Source organism: Theobroma umbraticum, unplaced genomic scaffold, assembly GCF_002168275.2.
Source record: "Theobroma umbraticum cultivar Fairchild unplaced genomic scaffold, ASM216827v3 scaffold_51.0, whole genome shotgun sequence".
NCBI lineage: Eukaryota > Viridiplantae > Streptophyta > Magnoliopsida > Malvales > Malvaceae > Theobroma > Theobroma umbraticum.
This window is the reverse complement of record NW_018397260.1, coordinates 6633897-6656231: the sequence shown is the minus strand read 5'-3', so window position 1 is coordinate 6656231 and position 22335 is coordinate 6633897. Positions and strand designations below refer to the sequence as shown.

Here is a 22335-nt window from a genome sequence, read left to right as displayed (position 1 = left end):
TGGGCTTTTGAAGTGGGCTTTGTAAGTTAAACGTTGCGTTAATGCCCGCTTGCCGCACGCGTCGCTAGCATGCGCCCCTTAATTGTTTTTTTCTTTTGTTTTTTATCTTTCCATAAAATAAAAAATAGGGGAAAAGAAGCAAAATTAAAACGTCCATGTATATATAAAAAAATTAAATTAAATCGTACATAATTTCATAAATAAACAAAAGATAAAAATTAGTCAATTGATTGACAGTTTAGCAGTTTTCATTTTCTCCATGAGCTTAATAAAGGGTGGTTCAGGGTCAACTATGAATCTTGTACACAAGATTATATGAAAATAATTTCTTCTGCATAATTAAGGAAATTTAGCAACCTGATGTCTGTTGCCATAGTTAATGGTTTCAACAGCATCTATGAATACACCATCAGATTCTGTCATCCAAGATTTTCTACAGTAAGAATCCGGTATCATGGCCCAAGGCTAACTGTGCACAAGTTGTCCTGGGGGACTGATATCAGCACTGTCCATAATTTACAGAAATGTAGGAAAAAAAAAAAAAGGAATTCTTTAACGTGATGGGAATGTGCAGAACTATCTTCAGGAACATCATATGCTGAAGCCATTAGTCTTTGATTCAACTGCATCAGTAAGCTGTAAGCATTTGTGGTTCTCAATCTGCATTTTGTTCATGACAAGACAAGAAAGAAACTCTTAGCAATTATTAAGAGATAATATTTGGTATGTTGCTTTGCCTACTAACATGCAGTAATGGAAAATAAAGAACTGATATAACAGATAACAATCAAGGGAAAAAATTTTCAGACCTCAATGAGTTAAGCTGCTTTCAAACTCTCGTGATCCAATGTAGACATAAGCGACATGACTTATTTTAGGCCAATCTTCACCAATCTCCTTCTTGCACCTCTCTTCCAGAGTTGGACACTCTAGAATAGACAAATGCTGAAGGGAACCAAGAGACTGCAGTCCACTAGGGAGAGAAGTTAAATTGTCACAATCTGATAATGCCAAAGATCTGAGTGAGGTAAGCTCTGATACCCATTCTGGCAAAGCCATCAGACCAGGGCAGCTACGAATTTCTAGATTCTGCATTAAAGTGGCACATCGTAACCCCTCAGGAAGACATTTCAGCTCTGGACAGTTCAAAACTGATAAGCTCTTAAGATTGGACAGATGTTGGAAACTGTCAGGTAAAGAAGCTAAATTTGGACAGTACATTATAGTCAAGTGCTCAAGGGCTGTTAGAAATTCCAGTTCTACTGGCAAGGACGTGAGTTTACTGCAGTTCTCTATTGACAATGATCGAAGAGAGTGCAGGCCTTGTATATCCTCTGGTAAGGAAATAAGACTATGGCATTCAATTATCTCCAAAGACTCCAAGGTGGTGAGGTTTTGCAATCCTCGAGGTAATGAATATAGCTCTTCACACCAGCGTATCACTAGTGATCTCAGATTGACAAGTACTCCTAAACTTGGAGGGATTGAGAGAAGCTTTGGGCAAGAGCTGATCTTGAGAGACATGAGAAGAGCATTGTTTTTGAGCAAATTTTCCAAGCGGACCAATTGCTCTGCAAAATCATCAATCACAAGGATGTTTAGGGAAGTTAGGTCAGATGCTGACTGTAGTACCATCTCATTGCAGCTGCGTAGCTCCAGATGTTGAAGAGATGGGAAGCATGGCATGTTTTGCAACCTGAAACATTTGCTGAGTGTTAGTTTCACCAAAGAAGGGAATTCTTCTTTCTTTTTGAAACTCCACCAGAACTCTAAAGAAGGGAAATCCATGAGTGTTAGCTCTTTCAATGATGGAAACAGTGTCCCAGTGCCATCACCATAGAATTCTCTTCCAATGTTCTTCACTGCATTCATCCCTTGTAAATAGAGGACCATAAGGAAGGGAAGTTGACCCAACACAGGGAGATATTCACATCTCCTGCAGTTAACCAACACGAGTTCAGTTATATTTGGAAGTTTGGAAATACTCATCCATCCAGGCAAACGGATTCCTACAAACCCTCTTATAGACAACTTTTTCAGATACCCGTGTGGTTGAAGGTGATCGAGCACTTTCTGTTGCATGCCATCATTGGCAAAATTCCCATTTAGACCATTAAAAACACTTCCCCAACATAGTTTCAATGACTGAATGTTTCGCTTTGCTGCCAAGTCAGCTTTCATTGCATATGTTGCATCTCTCACATTCTCTAATCCTCTAATCTGAAGCTCCCCACCAAGGTTTAAATTTTGCAGCTGATTCAAGTGTTGACCTACTTCCTTTCCAACAATAAACATCGACAACGTCTGAAGATACAGAAGTCTTCCTATACAAGCTGGCATTTTGGTTAATCTCTCACAGCCATCTAGTATCAAATGCCTCAGTTTTTTCATTTGGGCCATGCCACTTGGTAACTCGATGAGATCATAGCAACCAGAAAGGTTCAACACTTGTAAATTGCGAAGACTGCAAACACTTTCAGGCAATTTCTCTATATGGGTGTTGGAGATGTCAAAATATCTCAAAAGTATGAAGGACGAAATTGAATCCTGCAGCTTTTTGATCCCACTACCGCTTATATCAAGGACCCGCAGATACCTAAAACTTGAAAATATTTTAGATGGGAGTTCGCCAAGGTCACCTTTTGGGAACAATAAGATGAGGGTTCGTAATTTTGTTGCTGCATATAAAACATCTGGAATTGTAACGAATCTGAAATTACAAACCACTGATGAATGGCGAGTTTGGCATAAATCTTCTCTTATATTATCATGCTCCAGCATATTGAATTCGTTTCCCACTATTGATTGTGCAAGATCATGAATGAGATCATGCATTTTACACTCAATTATATTGCCATTTTCACTCTTTTGAATATCTTGAAAGAAAAACATCCACACCAAATCATCAAAGTATTCATTTCCAATAAATTCCATTGACTTTCTTCCTTCTGGCGATTGAATGAGACCACCTGCAATCCAAAGCTGGATTAACTTCTCCTTCTTGATTATGTAGTTCTTCGGAAATATTGAGCAATATGCAAAGCAGGCTTTTAGATGGGATGGCATATGACTGTAACTCAATCTTAGGGCAGGTAAAATTCCATTTTCGCTTTGAGATACATTCCAAAGGTCACTCTCCTGGACAACCAACCAATCTCTTTCTTCTCTTTTGAACCGCATTAGGCTTCCTAGAGTCTTTGCAGCTAAAGGGACACCTCTACACTTCTTCACAATTTGCCTACCAATTGGAATCAAGTTCTGGTGCTCTGCTTCATTATTGCCAAAAGCTCGTTGCTTGAACAAAGCCCAGCAATCATTATCAGATAGACCTTCTAACTGATATGTGTAAGTAGATCCCATCATCAGTGCCACCTTTTTACTTCGTGTAGTGACAATAATTCTACTTCCCTCCACACCACTTCTCAGTGACATTCTTAACTTCTCCCATTCACTGTCATCTTCATTCCACACATCGTCCAATACAAGTAAGTATCTCTTCCCAAATAGTAGTTCTTGTAGTCGAAACTGCAATAAATCCATCCCAAAGATGTCACATTTATTTTTGCTGGCAGATTCTATGATCGAGATCATGATTTTTCCTACATCAAAATCATCACTGACACAGACCCAGATCCTCAAATCAAAATGTGCCGCTACTCGGCCGTTATTATAGAGTAACTGAGTAAGAGTTGTTTTACCAAGACCACCTAAACCAACAATGGAGACAACAGAGATATCACCCTTAGTAAAACTATTGCTTGACAGTAATATGTTTATTATCCTATCTTTATCCTCTTCTCTCCCAAAAACTTCAGATTCAATTATAAAGGAGCCAGTTTGCCTTGCCCTTCGTCTCCTGCTAGCTCCATTAGTGACCATCTCTCTTAAATTGAAACTAGACTTCTCTTCTGCTAACACTTCTAATGCCTCCTTGATATGCTTTAATCTAGTTGACAAATCCATACAACCTGCTACTCGTGCCAGGGAGGGAATGACAGAGCGTACCTGTTCAGCAAAGCCACCCTGATTCCTGGATTGCATAGCTTCCAAATAGAACTCATCAAGCAAGTCTTCCATCTCGTAAGCAACTTCCTTGAGCTCTGTCAGCCAAATTCTAAGAGCTCTATCGGCCAGCTGTCGCTCTTCTGCATCTTCAAGCACGGCTTGTATTACATATAGAGATTTTTGAAGCTTCTTAACCTCCTTCTTGAGGCCAAGTATATTCGCAATCTCTGGTAATAAGCGACTGGCCAACTTGTCAAAGACCACCTGTAGCAGAGGAGACACAATTATTTCTGCCATTTGCAGGAGCAAGTAGAAAAAAGAGGTAGGTTAAAATTGTAAGAGAGAAATGTTTTCTCCTCCAAGTCCAAGAAGCAGAGCCTCCTCCAGGTTCTCAGACTATAATTTATGACGATGGCTCCTGTTTGGTGCTCTCAACAGAACGAAACATTTCTGTCGTTTTACTTGCTACTACTATGTTTACTTTTCATGTGGCTGGAGGAAAGCGGAGACTTCAGAAGACCTTTCGTTTTTTATCTATGTAAGACGGTATTTCTTTCTTGGGTGCTTCCAGGTAATTATGGTGGATTAAGACGTTAACCTCCATCTTTACATTTCCTTCATCTGTAGTCAAAAGAAGAATATAAAAGGCACACGGAGTAAATAAACCACCAAACAAATTGAAAAGGATTTAAAGAAGAAAAAACGAAACGAATTAGGAAGAACCCCTTCTTTTTTAATCAGTACTCCATTTATTAGCCTTCAAAGTAAATGATTTAAGGTAATTAAAATGTCACCTAAATACATCTGCATCGGTGAACGTTGGATTTGGATAAAGCCTAGAGGTGAATCCAGAGAGCAGACAAAAGCGTTATCCTCTCCAATACCTTCCCTTTCCAGTTGCTACAGCAACAGGGAAAAATCCGAACGACGGAGGACTAAAGGATAGGATTTAGGAGTTGTTGAAAACTGAGGCTGTCTCTGTCAGACAACCAGAATACTATAGAGTATATGGACCAACGGATGCGCGACAGCTGCATGACGAACTGTTATTGCAAGCATCGATGGTGCAAGAAAATAAACTTAAGAGAAAAATGATCACTCTCTGCCTGTCAGGATGAGCTTGAAAATGGGTGATGAAGAGGTCCATAAGTTGTGGTATTTTACAAGACTAAATTAGTAATAGCACATTCTTTTGCGCCGTATTAGCTTAGAGTGCTACGAATATGCCAATTTACCTTTGAAACATCTGCTGGAATTGATAATCGTGTCTGCGCATAACGGAAAGTACAATTCGATTTTCTTTCTCCAATCCAGTAAACATAGAAGAGACCTGTTCAACCATCCCAAATTCTGAGCCAAACGTCCAAGTTGAGGGAGAAAACAACAAAAGAACATGAACTTACAAGAATGAGGTAAAGGCATTTCAAATGCTTGGACAAGTAACAAATCGCCCTTGATTTCGATAACAATGCCTAAGTACAGGGTATAGACTATGGATCCACAACAAACCCCCACCAAACACCAATCTATTTTTGGGGAATGGGGGAGAGGGGAGGAATGTAAACTGCTCCTGAAAAATAACAAATTAAATCCCCCCCAAAACACCAAAGCACCGGAACTCTACAAGAATTTGTTCTGTAAGAATATTCACGCTACAAAATTCTAGAAACAAAAAGTCACAAATCTTCTGTTTCTTTGTCACCGCCAGATGAATATCTGTAGGGCCTGCTATATGACGGTTGCAGAAAATCAGCTCAGGAAAGTTGAACTAATGAACCACGAGCACCAAATATGAGCAGGACTGTCACGGGAAAATAGCTACAATCAGAAACTATTCAGCATAAGGTTGTTTAGATATTTTACTAAAATCAAAGGCAAAACATATGATTCCTATAAGCTTCAAAACAAAGAAACAGCTTGAGAGATAACTGATCTCCACTTGTTTTCAATTCATTAGTTTCACTCCCTCTCTCTTTGCCATCTATTCATGAGTGTTTCTGTTAACTTTCTTTTCAGGCAGACCAATCTTTCTGATAACCAAAGTCAAACTTACAAATACAGAGAATTTAAATCAAAAGCAGAATTAAATCTCATACCCCCTTATGCACTCAGCATCAAAAAAATGTAGAGATGAGCTTTGCATCACTTAATAGGTAAAGTAACCTCTAGGTTCTTCTGAAGTAGCCAGCCTTTGGGATAAACAAGATTGCCAGTATCTAAATGGAGATGCCAGTTCATAATCCTTGAACAACCAGGTGGTGCACCTTCCATTTGACTTTCATCTTCCACCACTTGCTCTATAAATGTAGTTTCCTGCATAAAGGAAATAGTGACCAAAGCCAAGAATCGTTCTATGACATTTCCCGAGATATTACACAATAGCTTCAACGTGAAAATACAAAATACAGCAGTAAAATACATACTTGGAAACCCTCCTTCACTGTGTCCAACTGTCGAGTTGGGTTTAAGAATGGGCGTCCCCATCTCTTTGGGTCCCACAAGATGGTGCTGTTGAAAGCAAATCCTGACATATCAACATGAAACCTACGAAGTCTTTTACTTTTCACATTTGTGTGCCATCCAATTACTTGACTTCCATTGCATACTGGACCTTCCAGAATTGCCTTGTTTTTGCTTTGTGCAAGCATGGCAACAGGCCAAGTTCCAAAACGGCTACACCAGATGAAGATAAGTATTATAAACTTGCATATGCTAGCAAGATTAGAAGAAGATAGACCAATTTTCACAGTAATTATTACTCCACACCATTGAAGAACTCTTTACAGACTCTAACCTATTGAAGAACAAGACAAACTTGGACTTCAATTAGAAGCAAACTATCACTGACAAGTCATATCATTCCGATCTAAGAAAAATCAACGTAAACAATTATGAACTTCCTCATTTATCTTTTGAACGGGGGAAACTCTTAACAAGCAGCTAACAGTTTCCACTTAATTTCTCATTCGAATCTCATTGCAAACCGATGAAATGACATTTTATAGCAACCAATTCTACAATAAACAGAAGATTGAGGAAAGGCTTAAAACATAGGACAATCCCTGCTATATGCGTTGCTACTTGTATGAAAATGAAACTAGATCCAGTTACTCAAATTATAAATAGGTAACAGGCTGATTTGATCCACCAACAAAAAGTATCAATGCATTAGGTAATGGCAATAAATTTAAGATGGCGAGTGAGCAACCACAAGTAAATCACTTAAATTTTCCATAAACATCCCTTTACCACTGACCCCATCTCTAACCAACTTCCCCAAAACAAAATGTTAACAAAAACATTCAACAATTATTTAACATCCCAACATATGCTTTACAAAAACCAACTTTTATCCAAATTAGTAGACCTCATTAACTCTCTTAAAAGCAACATTCCCAAAATAAATAAGATCAAATTTAAATTACCTAATAGTTCTCAAGCTTTCGAACAACTCCAGCGAGTAGACATTGTCGTCGTCGGCGAAATACACGATCCCATCGAGCTTATGCCGTTCGATTTGTTCCAAAGCGGCGTTTCTTTGATGAACCCCTCGGTCCTTCACGTTACTAGAATTGCGTGTGCACACCACGTGCCTATACATAACTCCCGTTTTCCTCAAAATCTCGGCCGTCTCAAAAGACGCCGTTTTCTCCTCAACCACAATCCAAACCAGCGGAGGCTTCACTAACCTCAAAACTTGCCCTAACCTGTTCAGGAAATACGCTTGGAATCCCCGATTATACGTCGGCGTAACGACGATTAACTGCTTTAACGGCTCGATTAAATCGGCGGTAATTTCCTTGTCTTCTTGCAACCTCGTATTAACGCCCAACGAAACGGAAGTAACAATCTGGTCGTCCAGTTGGAGGTTCACATGTGGAGGCTTAAGTTCGGGGAAAGGGAAATCCTTAGCTTGGATATCGGTATCGATGTGTCCAAACGGAGTAATTCCAAAAAGAAACCCTATTAGGAAAAAGAAGATACACCTGCAAAAAGATCGCCGCCATCCTTTGCGGTACAGTAAATTTACCGCGTTGAATAACAACCGCAAATGCACTGACGATGAAGACGATGAGAAATGTTTACTGTTTCCATTAGGAAAAAACTTCTGAGACGGAGAAGAGAATCCGGCGCCGTTCTGGTACGAACGGTCGTGATATGCTGGTGAGAGAGTTCGACGGATCGAAGCCATCTGATTGGTTGACAAAAATTAAAAAAACAAAGGAAATTACATAATCGGATCTTTACGAAAGGGGGAGGCCTGAGATCTAGTGAAGCAAGAGCTGGAGCTGAGACTTTCTTTTTTTTTTTCTTTTGAGCGCGGAGGGGCTCTTCGTCTTCCGGGGTGGACTTGATTTTTTTTTTTTTTTTATTTATTTATTTTAAAGTTACCCGTTGTGCGGGCAAATGGAAATAGACACGTGGCCAATGAGGGTGTGGAAATGCATGCTGGCTTCTGTTGTGGTTGTTGTCGGCTGAGGTGGCAAATTTTGCTTGTTTTGAATTTTTGCAAATCATTTGGTAATCTTTCCACATAAATCAAATGTAATTATTTGAATCCAAGTGTACTTACCAATGACAACCTACGGCTCCTTCGTTTGCTCTCATTCTTGAATTTGAGACCCAAAAAGATAATTGAATTTAGTTGATGATGTAGAAGTAGAATTATAAATAAATGTTGAGATTGACCAAAAACTGGCCAATCTCAATGGTTTACTTTAATTTGTTTAACATTTAGTTTTTGGTTTTTTAGGGAAAAAATGCTAATAATAAGTTTTTGTAAGTAGCAAAGATTTATAATATATAAATGCCTATTCATTATAACTTGGGTTTGATTGTAAATCATAAACAATGACGAATTTAAAATTTTATATAAAAAGTGATCAAAAAGTAATTATAAAAATAATTATATATTATATACATCAAATTTTATAACTATAATAATAAAGATAATTAAAAATTGAAGAGTGACGTTCATCGTCACCCGTTACTCCCTTAATTTCGCCCTTGATCATTGTTGAAGAAATCCATGGAATATGCTTCTTTTCAAGTTTTGAAAAAAACCACCTCTTTTAAAATTGGGCTCTTATTGAACCTAAAAATGGCACCTAGTGACCTGCCACCAAGAGCCAACAGTATTGATGATTAGGATTGAGCTTGAACTGATCAATTTCTTGCACCTTTTAACAAACTACATTGCTTGCACATGGCATAGAAAATGGGGATGATGACAAGGGGGAGAAAGGTGGTTTGAAATTGCAAATTTGCTTGTTCCTCGGGTATTTTCCATTGAGTTCCACCATGTGGTGGCTCATGTTTACCAATTGCAGCATGGGCTTGGAAGTTCGGATAAGACATGGTCATCCATACCATGATTTCGTTTTCTTCCCTCAATCCAAAACATATGCTTAGAACAATCAATTAAGTCTTCAAGATAAGTACAAAGCAACTAGTTTGTGTTTCATCAATAAATACGGATAACTCTATATTGATGCCTATGGACAATTACACATACAATTAACTCCTTTTAAAAATATACCAGAAATCAACACGAACTTTTTATTCAAACCAAATGTAAAATCTAGCCTAATATTGTAAGAGCATGAAGACTAGGGGACAACAAGTAGCATGAATTACCATTTAACAAACTCTGGTTTAGATAGCGAAAACCCATTACAAGTAACAATGAAAGCTTCTTTCTTTCTTGGGAAGTACGTTAATTTTTTTTTGAGAGTACATTAATGAAAGAGATGCCATGTAAGGTAGGGATAAATGGACCATATGAGGCATAATTCAGTAAAACTTGAGTCATGCTATCCCCCAAACACACACACGCACATAGAACTCAAAAGAAAGTGAAAAATCATTTCTCAAGGCATTGTTTACTAAAACAAAACTACATGATCAGATTATTTGCATTAGTTTACAGGAGAGAAAGATCCCCAGAAGGTATAGATCTCTTCATTAGCTTTGCCCATGACTCATTAGTTTCATTGATAATCTTCAAAGCATAATCCTGTTTGTCGTATCACATTTAAAAGCCAGAAGTTAAAAATAACCAATATTATAAAGAAAACGTAAAGCATCTGAAGTAGAAAGTTGCAAGGGGAGAAAATGAGACATATGGTTTTCCCCACGTGAGGTCAAAAATTTGTGATCGTTTTTAAAATTTTTGAGTATAAAAGGTTGTTAAGTTCCACTAGTACAGGAACAAGAGCAGTATAGCGAAATAAAAAACATTCAGTAGGAAGCCCTTTTTTGTTCCAACAAAGTTAGAACATTGAAAAACAAACAACAGTGTAACAAAATTGAGTCTACCTTGTTTGCTGCCTTGTTCCCAAGAGCAAACCTGTTAGCAGGTTTCCCATCTGGGATTTTGTAATCTCTGAACCAATCCCTAATTGCAACAAGAGTACCCTGTATAGATGGTGAGTTTAAGTGATATGTCAACTAATAAACTGAAAAAACACCAGGTTATAATTGATAGAAAGTTTCATGACAACATTCCAAACACATACCAAGAGGAAAACAAGAGGAAAGATATTAGTTTTAAGTAAAAAGAGTCAACATAATGTTACCAGCAAGGCATCTGTGGCTATTGACCTGGTGTAGATATTTTCTTGATTGAATATTGACATAATTAGTAATTTCAGAGTAAGTAGCGCAGACATGCTAAATTAATATATAACACAGAATCATATTCACGAGACATAAGCTTTCCTCTAACTAAAGCATTGCTAATAAATTACTAGGTGCAGCTTCAGATAACAGGACATACCGGAAAATGTTTCTCAACATCATCAACATCATTCACAAGTGAAGCTCTTGGATCATCCAAAGATATTGCAACTATTTTCCAATCAAGCTCCCCCTTATCAATCATAGCTAAAGCAGCTAGGGGCTTAACCTTGAGGATCTGACCAATCTTTCTTCGTCTCTCTCCAATCTCAACAACATCAACTAAAACTTCGGAAAACAATTAAAGACAATCAAAATCTGCTTTGTATTAAGAAAAGGCAAGGTTTCATGAACAAAACAAAGTGAATGCTAATATACCTGGGTCATTATCTCCTAGCGCTCCTTCAACTTTGGGGTTTGAAAATGATGGGTCTTCCCAAGTTTGAGGGAGTAATCCATAGTTCCAATGGATGTTGTAACTGACAAAAAATATTGAGAAAGAATAAAAATTTAATTTTCCTAAGGATTCCGTGGATAATAAGCTTTCACACGAGCATTACAAAACTCTTTGCTTGGCAAAGAACCATAATCCCGGTGATGAATAATTACTTCATAAATGCTACTCATATCAACATCTTGTTAGTATGCAAATCCAAAATTTTCCATCCACATCATAAATTCAACTAAATACCAGAAAAAGCAAAAACTCACGGATAGTATCTAAGTTTTCCCTTCTTTGTATCTTGCTTTATTGGAGTGTATAGCTCATCAGTAGCAACCTCCATTTTGGCACTAGTATCTTTGGGTATCTCAACAACAAAATTAAAAACTCCATCACCCAAATGCAATGGAATATCATGCCAAGGAGATACCTGCACAAAATTAATCAATCAGCTGAGCCCCCTAATCTCCATTTCAGTTTCCAATTCTAAACAAGAAAAAGCACACAACTTTTAACACCAACATCGAAATCCCAAACAAATACTCACAGCCCCAAATAAGAAAGAAACCATTTTTGACATGAAAGATGGAAGTGGGAACGAAAAAACCAGTGACCTTTTTGCCAGAGTGATCAACAAGAAAGACCCTGTAATCAAGGGTCTGAGGCTGTCCTTCCTCTTTGATTTGGACCTTTGGGTTATAGATAGCCCTGCAAGAATGGTAAAGTCTCCTTGGTGATCTAATGGTGATGTGGGAATAGTGGTGAAATGCTCCTGCTAAGGCTATAGCTCTGGCCACGGGAGCCATTTCTATGACTAAATTTATCCGCCACCGTTGCGTTTCTGGGGCTAACGGGGAGATATTGGAAACATCTCCCACTGATTTTATTATTTTTTCATTGGCTCCCTTGTATTTCTGAAACATTACAAGAAGGTCCGAGCTTTTTTCTCTTTTTAAAACAAATACATTAATTCCGGATTAGTGAAACAAATGATGTTAAAAAAATTTATACAAAAATTAATTTTATATATTAAATAGGAAAATTTAGAGTCAATAAGAAACTGAGGCTAAAGAATTCATAACAAAAAGGTTTTTACACATTTAAGTATTTGATTTATTAATTACTATATAATATTTTGTCTAAAAAATAAAATTCAAAATTTTTTCTTTAATTATAAGAAAATTATTTTTTTATGGAATAAATGTTAATAAGTAAAACAACAGGGAAAATAAAAGAAAATCGTAAAGTTTAGGGGGTTTTAAACAAATATTACACTACTCATTTATTTTCTTCACGTGTTCAATCAACTAACCTGAAATTCGATAGGAACCCAAAGCCACCCGGAGAACTAGAAATGAAGAAGGGAAAGCGCCAACGGTTGTTTTCCGCGGCTTCCGACAATACGGCTAACGAAGATTCTCAGTTCCTACTTCCCTGGTAAATTCCCAAATTTTAGCTCTGTTGTTTCTTTTTTACATTCAAGTTTTGGAAACTTAAAAAAGGAAAGAGCTTAATCTGGCAAAGCTCTATTCTCAAGGATCTAATCCTTTCCATGATTTTCATATTGAAATTGACCATTTATGCCTGTTTCTTGCTTGCAACCGAATTTTGGAGTGAGTATAGGCGAATGTATCCAATCTTTAGTCTTCTTTTTTCTCTCATTTTTGGTGCAATGAAATATGGGAGAAAATGGGTTACTAGTTCTGATTCTTGTAGTATCCAGCAATGCCTATGCTAAACCCTTTTGTTTTAGGTGAACATTTTGCAATGCTGGTAGTCTTTGATTCTTAGTGCATCCTAATAGAAGAAAATTGCTGGCCAATTATGATATGACATTCCTTTAGTGCATATGCTTCAAAGGGAAGACTCGGTTGATGTGTGGGAGGCTGCTACATATGCTGCACAATGGCCAGTTTTTGATGCTTCCTTCTATAATGGGTCAGTCGAGGTCAATTGTTAGATTTTGAACTTGATTTTGGGCTCACTCAAATCAATCAGACAGGGTAGGTTCATTAGAAACTTTTCTTTCTAGAGGAAAGAAATAGAGAATGCTGCTGGTGATGTAGAAAAATAAGAAAAATGATGTGCTAAATGAAGTGAATATGTGTTAAATTTGGAAAGCTGAACAAAGATCAAATTCTGAAAGATTTGAAAATCATGGGCCTTAAGACTAGCTGTTAATTTGAAGACTGGATAAAATAAGTAAGGTAGTCATAAAAGTTTACATTTGGCAGCCAACATGTATGGTAAATGACTGATTGCTGTAACTGTTCTAATGGTTCCACAATTATGGCACCTTTCTCACAGAAAATGAGATGCTTGTTCCCTTCTTGCATGGTGCTCTTTTTCTGTGTTGAAAGACATTTGTCAATTGCAAAGGTTTCTTTTGGATCTAAAATTTGATGATCAGAATTTTCATTCTAAAAAATCGACTTAAGATGTTGCAACTTATTAATCGACGTTAACCCTAGATATTTATAGCGTAACTGGATACTTGAAATTATCTTTGTTGATATATGGCATTTGTGACTAAACTCTATTTGGTTTACACTAAGGCCATACTGTTGATTCCACCGAAGCCGTTCCATTGATAGATGATGGTTTGGTTCTTAGATTTTGGGTCAGGGAAAGAAATGTAAATCTTCAGCTTCAAAACTTGTAGGTTCTTTGAATGATGATAGCAAGGACAATTGTGGTTGCAATGTGAATAGATCAGAAGAGCTTATAGAATACGAGTAATATGGTCACTATACATCCTCACTTTGGTAGATTTTTATCTCACGCTGGACAGATATCGAATCTATACCAATTTTGTTGCTAGTCAGAGTATTGTTTCTCTTACTTGTATCTGGAGGTTTTGAAATTTTAGGTTTGTGTGTCCAAGAGAGAGAGAGGAAGAGAGTGGGACATGACCTTTTATGTGTGTATGCATGTATAAGTTTAATTCAGCTCATTACTGCTCGACATTGAGTTACTGGCTTCAAACAACAGGAGTGAAATATGCTGTTTGAAAAGGTTTTTGCTCTGTGTTTAATGTATGAATCGTATCAACATCTAAATCTGTAACTATGTATGAAAGAATAAAGAAAATAAAAAATGAAAGCATTTTTTTCCCCAAAAAATTTCAAAAAAGTCCATATATTGTACGGAAATGGAGCTAGTTTCATTTTCTAACAACATACTTTGAACTGCCTCAAATAACAGATAATTTCCAGAAGCCAAACAACTCTCAAATTCCTTAGGCCATCATTGAGACCAAAAGATTAAAAGGTGACAGATGAATGTTTTATTTGAGTTCCTGTGAATCGAATCTAAAATGTGGTAAATAAGTGGCTGTACTAGCTTTGCAATTTTTACTTCTGTACATTGGGATATGTGCCTCTACTTCTTTGCATGACTTTTATGTGTTGTATGCCTTTTAGCAAGAGATGTTGGGCTAGTGGGTAGGAAATGTCAGTATTAAGCTTCCAGGCTAGTGGGTAGGAAATGTCAGTATTAAGCTTCCAGTACAGAGGTTCTTTGAATGATGATAATAACCTTTTAACAAGAGATGTTGGGCTAGTGGGTAGGAAATGTCAGTATTAAGCTTCCAGTGCAGAGGTTCTTTGAATGATGATAATAAAAACAATAAGTCCCTGTTGATCCAGAAAAATCAGAAGACTTGAAATGGTTACCAAGGTGAAATATAGGTGAAAAGTTACGAAGTAAGAGTGATTTTTCTCATCTGCTAGATTTTGAGATTGATGGATCAACTTGTCCATAAAATTTAGGTCCAGCTATCTGTGGGCTCAAGTTGATGCTCCTTCACAGGCCAAATATGTCTATTGTATAATAAGCTTGCAGCTGATGTCTACTTTGTTTCCTGGTCTCAAAGACAATGTATTGAGGCAGATTGCCTTAGCACCTTTAGGGAGGTTGGTCATATATCAGAAATTTATAGTAAGTGGACCAGGTTTGTTCCTGCTGTCTGGACTGTCTTTGAAATGTAAAAAGGATAATTGATGACTGATAAATATTGTATTTGGCTTCCTGTAGACAGCATGCAAATTGTAGTAAACAACTGGCTTTGAGTCATGTTTTTATTTCTGTACACCGCAGACCTGTTTTTTCATCTCTGCCTCTTGTCTGCTCCTCCCCCCATACCTCTTCTTTTCTCATCTCTCTAGGACCTGGTGTCACACTTGCTGCAACTATTTGTCGCATTGCATGCTCTATATCATGAGTTTTCTGAGTTGGGCCTAAAAAATGTGCTTATTATTCAGCTTCAAGGTCATAGGTTCTTTGAATGGAGATAGTAAAGACAATTCTAGTGGTCATGTGAAAAGGGGTAGAATTTTGAGTGAAAACCTGAGCTGTGAGTAAACTTCACAACTTGGTCTGACTTTCCCCCCTTAGCTAGATATATTGGGTTTATTATTGTTCTAGGCATGTAGCTGTGCAGCAATTTCTAATAGGTCTTTAATTTATCAATCTGGGTTACTTTGTCCATTCACCTGGATATAGCTGATCAATTAACCGAATCACTCTAGACTCGTCTGGATGAGAATGTTCTTTCCACCTTTCCCTCCCTCACCACCAGAGCTCCCTCTTTTATCCTTTTTCTTTCTACCAAATCAAATTGTATTTTTAATTATATTTTATGCTACTTTTTTTTACATATAATGAAAACGCTTATATTATCTCTAAATTTACCTAAATAAACTAAAAATAGTATTAAACATTTAAATACCGAAGAATTAAACCAATCCAAACTGATAAAATTTGATTTGGGTTGGTTCGTTAAGAAGGATTCAGTTTGGTGTTAGAAAAACCTGAATAATACAAGTTAATAAAAAATTTTATTCAAAACTGAACCAGACTGGATCATACGCACCCTGTAAAGTGCAAACCGTGATTTGTAACTTGTGAGGACAAGAATTCGAGTCAAATTTTGAATGTTTGAACTGACAATTGAGAGATTGCTACCAAGTTGCATTAGGTAAAGCCTTCGACGACATATTTGTTTTTCTCTTAAATTCATCCTCTAGGACAGCTACTTCTTGGATTAGCTAGACATAAGAAACACTATTTGAACATTCTTTGACTTTTGGAATTTTATGTCTTGTGTAAACTTCAAAGTTATTCATGTCATTCTCATCATATCTAAACAGCAGGAGGATGTCCTGATAATACAGCATGGTATTTGCACCAAGGGAAAGAATGAAAGTGATGCTCATATTTTAACTTTGAAGTTGAGTTTACTCTGATTCATTGTCCTAATTAGAAATGGTGCAGTCAATGAGACTTTCTGAGATTCTAGAAAAGAGTTCTTTGCTTCAAAATTCTAATAGGGATATTGCCTACCCGTGCATTTTTATGTAAAACAAACATGTCATTGTCTTGCAGACATTTCGTAATATTCAGTTTACATTGAACAGGTATTAGCAGGGAAAGAATGTCTGGATCATGTAGTACATTACCTCCATTCTCCAAAAACTGCTTTGAGGTTAAGATTTACGGAGTTTTGGGATGAAAAATATGCAAACACTTGTGACGGAAGAATTCTATCATTGATTTATTAGCAAAATGTCATTGTTTTCATACGAAACGTAACTATGATGATTGTAACTCAGAGATTTGAATATTATAAATGCAAACATCCATTTAGATTTCCATCATCTTCATAACTTTACAAGAATCGTCTTTCATCATGCTCAATAATGGATATATGTTTCTTGACTTCTATGCTACAAACTTGGAATTGTCTTGCTGCCCATAAATTGTTTGATAATAATTGCATTGTGTGTATGCTTTCGTGTTACTTATTGCTAAAGACCCTTGACTGAGAGTCTAAAGACCAAACCACCAAGTCATTGCACTTTACTTGAAGGAAGTTCTTGTCTGCATTCTGTAACCAAAGACATTAATGTTGTTGGATAACAACAAATGAAGTTGAACCGGATGCACTACCAACTAGTGGTGTTGATCAGAATGGACTTGCTTTCGAATTATTCATTGCCAAGACTCTTGCCCACCGGTCCAAATCTCTGTCATGTTCTTTGTTTAAAGTTTGACCGAGTCTCTTTTGACTGAAAACTCGAGAGTCATCAGCATAATCGTCAGCCATTACGCTCGAGGCTTAATCTTTTTGCAAACCCCACCCAAGAAGGCAATGTTAACAGGGCAAGTTTTAGTATCTTTGATTCCAAAGAGTTTATGGCTTGTTGGACACCATTTTCTCTCTCCCCCTCTCATTTATGGGTTGTTCAATTAAGAATGGAAGACATGGAAGTTGAAAACCACCTAAGCTCACATAGTCAAAACCCCATGAAAGAACTGGAAATGGGTTAAATTGTCAAAACACTAATGAATCATAAACAAACAAAAAAGGAAAAAAATATCAAACCACTAAGCTAAGATACTTTACAATAATCCAAAGCACACTTCAAAACATTTCTGCTACACCTTTTTTGCCCTATCCTCCACGTGTGTTTTAGCCAAGAGTTGATACAATTTCCTCTCTTTTCTTTTCTCAAATAAACAAAAAGGATTATCGTAAAGCCTAAGCACTCTTAATTGTAGTGGCAAAAGGCGTGGCTTATCTCTGATCATGAAGGGTGGCTGGTGATTGCTTTGTAATTGACTTTTCAGTAACAAATATATCATAAAAGTGAAAAGGTCGATTGACTTTGTGTGGCTTAGATATATATATATTTAGACAAAGAAAACAATGAGAACGGTCTATTGGGTGAGTAAGAAAACACAAAGTGTGGGGTCACTATACAAATATGTTTCTCCTTTTTTTTTTCTTTTATTAATTATGGGGACATTCCCAAAGTGAAAGGTCGGTTCGTATTTAGCTCTCTCCACAAAGTGACAAAGAAAGACTCTTACTTTTGTCAAACCTTCAAAAGAAAAAATGCCCAAGAAACTTGACAACCCCCTCCCTGCCCCTACAAATGACCATTCTTGTTTCCTCCTAGTGCTACCCAGGGCACCCCACAAGGAAATTGAAAGTCGTTTAGAACGTGTCGGTCCCTTAGTGCATGTGCCCTACGAGAAATATGCAAAATGGTCCAAACAGTTGCCAACATGCGATCCTTTGTACGGTCTAACTATAGGGGACCCTTTTGAACTTTGGAGGGGGAGGGAGAGGGGGAGGGGGAAAAAGGCCAAAACGCCACTTCCCACTGCCCTCACCACTGTCCCTGCGTGACCATTCTAATGCCACAGGATTGGCATCTTTGAACGAGTACAACATGATCCAATTTTCTTTTGAAAACTTCACTCATTCAGGTCAGCATGCTATGCTTTTGATGGCGAAGCCTGGTCATACACTACAATCGAATCGAACCCGGATTTTCCTCTCGCTAGAACAAATAAATAAACCAAATCCTTTTAGCTTTTTACACACATTCCTTGTCTCTAAAGAATGCTCTTCCCACGTTTTCGTCGCATTCATTATTCGCAAATCTTATGGATAAATTCTGGATAAGATATGTATAAATTCGTAATTCTTTTTTCTTGCGATGAAAACCTCATTTACATGAATATTCTCTAAATGCTTAATTTATCTAAATTGATTCAAATACTATATATTTAAAAACATGTCACATAGAAAATATGTAAATACTTTTCTCATCTCATATCTACAGTCTCCAATTTTGACTTTATAGAAAAATTTAAGAAATTTTAAGTTTAAATTTATACCAAGAAGGAATCATGGCACGCAATGACCAAAAGAACGATTAGCTAGGCTGCCTGCAATCCCAAGGCCTGAATGGCCTGCAGGGCATATACATATATATATGTATGTATATATATATATATATATTATGGACTATACGATGCAGAATTATTAGCACTTTAGGGAATTTGGCAACTGTAGGGGTAGCTGTGTATATGTAGGACATGGGGCATCAAATAATGTGGATCATCATTATAGGAAGAATAGTGATTGAATAAGTCAGCAAGTCACCCTGTTTTGAAGGCTTTTTTAGCCCAAAAGGGATGGCTTTCGGCCAGGGTCTGGTGGCATCAGAGTAGGGGTTTTCGAGCTTTTTTGACACAAACTCGAGGTCCTGGAAAAACACTTGCTGCGGTTAAAAGATAGTGGCCAGTGCGAGGCATAGCTTCCTTCCCTTTCATTCACTGATAAAAAGGGCGACAAGGGCCGACCACTCACCCCAGCTTCCGCCCAAAGATGGAGAGTGGGATCTTGAAAAGACGTTTTCAGAGGGGAAAAAATAGGCTGAATAGCACATATACCCCTTCGCCAGTTTTAGGTATTGTTGGGGCTTCAACCATCTTTTCAATTATTTATTACCACTTTATAAACATGATGTAAAGCAGTTCTTTAATCCTACTCTGATCGCCTCAGTTGTCAAATTCTTCGGTGCATTAACACTCCACACCACTATTTCAAGCAACTGGGGCGGTTGGATTTATATATTGGGTTTTTTTTCTTTCTTTTCCTCTTCTGTTCTCTTTCTTGTTTATATTCATTCTTTTTTAATTAATGAAATGGGATTCCCATGGCACATAAAGTTCAAGCAAAGTGGCTCGCGATGCGGGACACGTGTCAGCTTTCCAACGGCGAACTTGTCCAATAAGACTTTGAAAAGGACTTATAATGACACGTGGCATAAAAATATTCGATATAAAGTCCAGAATAATGTGCTGGAAAATGATGGCTTGATTGATATATCCCATAATGGGTGGCATTCTGAGCAGATTCCCCACATACCAAAAAGTTCATACACTTGTGGTATTATTCCTTTCTTTCCAAGGCCTCCTGTGGAAAATCTTCTCAAGTCTTTGTTTATTCAGACATAAAATTACAGTGCAAATTTTAGCTTATTTAGCAGTTAAAAGTGTCATGAGACCACCTAATGTGATTGGCCCTCCACCCTCTAGCTGGCCATGAATGAAACCTCTACTTTGCTCCAAAAAAGTTGGCTTTTCCTTCTCACTTTTGTACATAATTTGACTAGGCAATTAACTATGTATTAAACCAGTTCCATTAATAAATGCACTTTATTTGATAAAATATGAAGCACTTTCATAACTCGGCTGGAAACAAAAATTACCTAAGTTTAGGTGACCTACTCAAGTACTTAGGGGATAATTCTTGTTTATTGCTAGTGTTTATTTCCTCGACTTTGCGATAGAGTCATTGTCTTATAGTATATATTATCTATTAAACATCTTTAGATTTAAATTCTTTTAAATATAGTCACTATTTTCGTCTTGTAAATCTCATAAGATAGGATAATATATATGTGGAGAAAAGGAGATTCAAATCTTCTAACTGCATGATAAAAGATCGAAGCATGTAATGTGATTATGACCGGCTATTTTAATTTGCATTTTCAGGAAATATGAACATAAGTTTGAGAGGTCGGTCATGAGGGTTTAGTAATCATAGTGGGAAAAGCAGAAACTATGTGATAGTACATGAGTTGATAATTGTGTTGGTAATTGCTATAGACAAAATATCCGGTGGATTCATGATAATTTGAAAAAGAGAATATAAGTGGTACAGGTAGGGCTCTAATAGGGAAAGAAGGAGGAGGAGGGGAGGGGCTGCAATCTAGGGCTACATGGGACCCTAACAAAATTTGAGTACAATTAGTAGTAAAATGGGAAGGAGGAGGGGTTAGTTGTCCTGTTGGGGTGGGACTTTGATGGGGGACCAGATTCTATCCAAACTCAAGGTACATCAGTACCAATGTGCTCAACGACTGACCCATCCCAGGGTTTCAACTGCCAAAGCATCTTCTGCTATTTACTACATGGAAAAATACAATTTCTGTTTTACATCAACCCTATCTCCATCACTCTTACTCACTCTACTATACAAATCTTTTGACAGAATCAACTTGGCTTAATTGCATGCTGTCTTCTACTAATTAACATGTTTTTATATATTTTAGTAACAGATTTCAGATTCTGTATCACGGTAAAATGCAAGTTTGGTCAAGATAAATGTGGGAAATATATATATATATATATATATATATATATGAACTTAATAAGCTCTGCATGCATTCCATATTAAGCTCATATATTCTTTATTAGTTTAAGATGTAATGTATAAATTAAATCAAATCATAAAGATAATGAGGATGATATATTGCTTTATACTTCATACGACCAAAAAAGTCCAAAAGCTACAAACTTTTGGAATATTGATGATAAACAAAAGAAAAACAGTGCAGTGCAGCATAAGGGGTGTTGATGAATTGAATATTTTTTGAGGAAAAAATGGTATGCCACACGTTTTAAAGGCAATTCCTTACCACAGTTAGCATGTTATGGAGTAATACTAGGATAGCTAGGTAGGGATGGAGATATCAGAGAGTATATATTATGCCGATAAGAAGATAAAGGGAAAAGAAAAGGAAAGGTGGTAGGGAGGGAGAGGGAAAAAAAAAGGAATTTATATGAAAATACAACAATAAAAAAAAGTTGAATAAAATGAGATAACCTTACGTGTACCACTCAAAAGCAGCAATTGAGATGGAGCTTTTTCCGTGTTATCCTCTCTGTCTCTCTTCCCTGTGTTGCATGCACATGCTGTATGCATAAGAATGAATAAAAATCATTTGTTAAATGCTTACCCTTTTTCATTTTTGATAGAGTTTTATGATTTTTATTTTATTTTTGGGCGCTATGGGGTGTGGCATTGTGTTATTGATACTTGTAGAAGGATTAAGGAAGAAGTGGAGGTTGAGGTGGTGGGGGAGTGGGGGTGGGGAACTGCTAAATGCAGAGGCACTGCTCCAAAATTTGTCATCTGAGAAGTAGACAGAGGTAATAATAGCTGGATTTTGTTTCTTCAGTTGAAGCAGGGGGCCCCCGTACCTCTCCATCCAAGGCCTCTCTTCAGACTTCAGTGGATACTTCTCTCCTACTGCCAATTATTATCATTCTTTACCGCTTTGCTTTTGTTTTTTTGTTGTGTATATATATCTATACACATGCAAGTTACAACCCTAGTCTCTCTCTCTCTCTCTCTCTCTCTCTATCTTCCTCTCTTTTACTATGGATTTGATTTTTGTTTTTATGTTTGATATGACATAAATCCTGTCACAAACATGGAATCACTGTTTGTTTCCCATTGATATAGGGAATATTTTCCCCAGTAACTTCTTTGATTATTAATTTAAAAGAAAATAGTTGGATTTTATTTAGACAAATTCAGTACATAAAGGTCTTGGGGTTAGGTA

At 37.0% G+C, this 22335-nt stretch overlaps 3 protein-coding genes and 1 long non-coding RNA gene across 7 annotated transcripts; 1 reads left to right on the top strand and 3 right to left on the bottom strand.

The window, feature by feature from the left end:
• Positions 1 to 311: 311 nt before the first annotated feature.
• Positions 312 to 4307, bottom strand: LOC110416223 (putative disease resistance protein RGA3). 2 transcript variants are annotated; one of them, XM_021428131.2, is made up of 3 exons: positions 4006 to 4307; positions 810 to 3525; positions 312 to 660 (listed from the first exon to the last, which is right to left on the bottom strand). In XM_021428131.2, the coding sequence occupies exons 1-2, from the start codon at positions 4300 to 4302 to the stop codon at positions 811 to 813; spliced, it is 3012 nt and encodes a 1003-aa protein (XP_021283806.1). In that variant the 5' UTR covers positions 4303 to 4307; the 3' UTR covers positions 312 to 660; position 810. The 2 variants fall into 2 exon arrangements, with proteins under 2 accessions (XP_021283806.1, XP_089639658.1); XM_089783532.1 differs by having other exon boundaries at positions 810 to 4307.
• Positions 4308 to 5665: 1358 nt separating this feature from the next.
• IRX9-L (Nucleotide-diphospho-sugar transferases superfamily protein) lies at positions 5666 to 8348 on the bottom strand. Of its 2 annotated transcripts, none has more exons than XM_021428133.2 (4): positions 7431 to 8348; positions 6429 to 6678; positions 6102 to 6318; positions 5666 to 5806 (listed from the first exon to the last, which is right to left on the bottom strand). In XM_021428133.2, exons 1-3 carry the CDS (start codon positions 8195 to 8197, stop codon positions 6148 to 6150), a joined length of 1188 nt encoding a protein of 395 aa, XP_021283808.1. In that variant the 5' UTR covers positions 8198 to 8348; the 3' UTR covers positions 5666 to 5806; positions 6102 to 6147. The 2 variants fall into 2 exon arrangements, with proteins under 2 accessions (XP_021283808.1, XP_021283807.1); XM_021428132.2 differs by having other exon boundaries at positions 5668 to 5806; positions 6169 to 6318.
• Positions 8349 to 9770: 1422 nt separating this feature from the next.
• On the bottom strand, positions 9771 to 11989 carry LOC110416952 (soluble inorganic pyrophosphatase 6, chloroplastic-like). 2 transcript variants are annotated; one of them, XM_021429104.1, is made up of 6 exons: positions 11673 to 11989; positions 11395 to 11555; positions 11062 to 11162; positions 10784 to 10971; positions 10324 to 10422; positions 9771 to 10021 (listed from the first exon to the last, which is right to left on the bottom strand). In XM_021429104.1, exons 1-6 carry the CDS (start codon positions 11703 to 11705, stop codon positions 9929 to 9931), a joined length of 675 nt encoding a protein of 224 aa, XP_021284779.1. In that variant the 5' UTR covers positions 11706 to 11989; the 3' UTR covers positions 9771 to 9928. The 2 variants fall into 2 exon arrangements, with proteins under 2 accessions (XP_021284779.1, XP_021284778.1); XM_021429103.1 differs by having other exon boundaries at positions 10784 to 10965; positions 11740 to 11989.
• A 451-nt stretch (positions 11990 to 12440) lies between these two features.
• LOC110416970 (uncharacterized) lies at positions 12441 to 16782 on the top strand. Its single transcript, XR_002445255.2, has 2 exons — positions 12441 to 12562; positions 16543 to 16782. It is a non-coding gene; the product is annotated as an uncharacterized LOC110416970 (long non-coding RNA).
• Positions 16783 to 22335: the final 5553 nt, after the last annotated feature.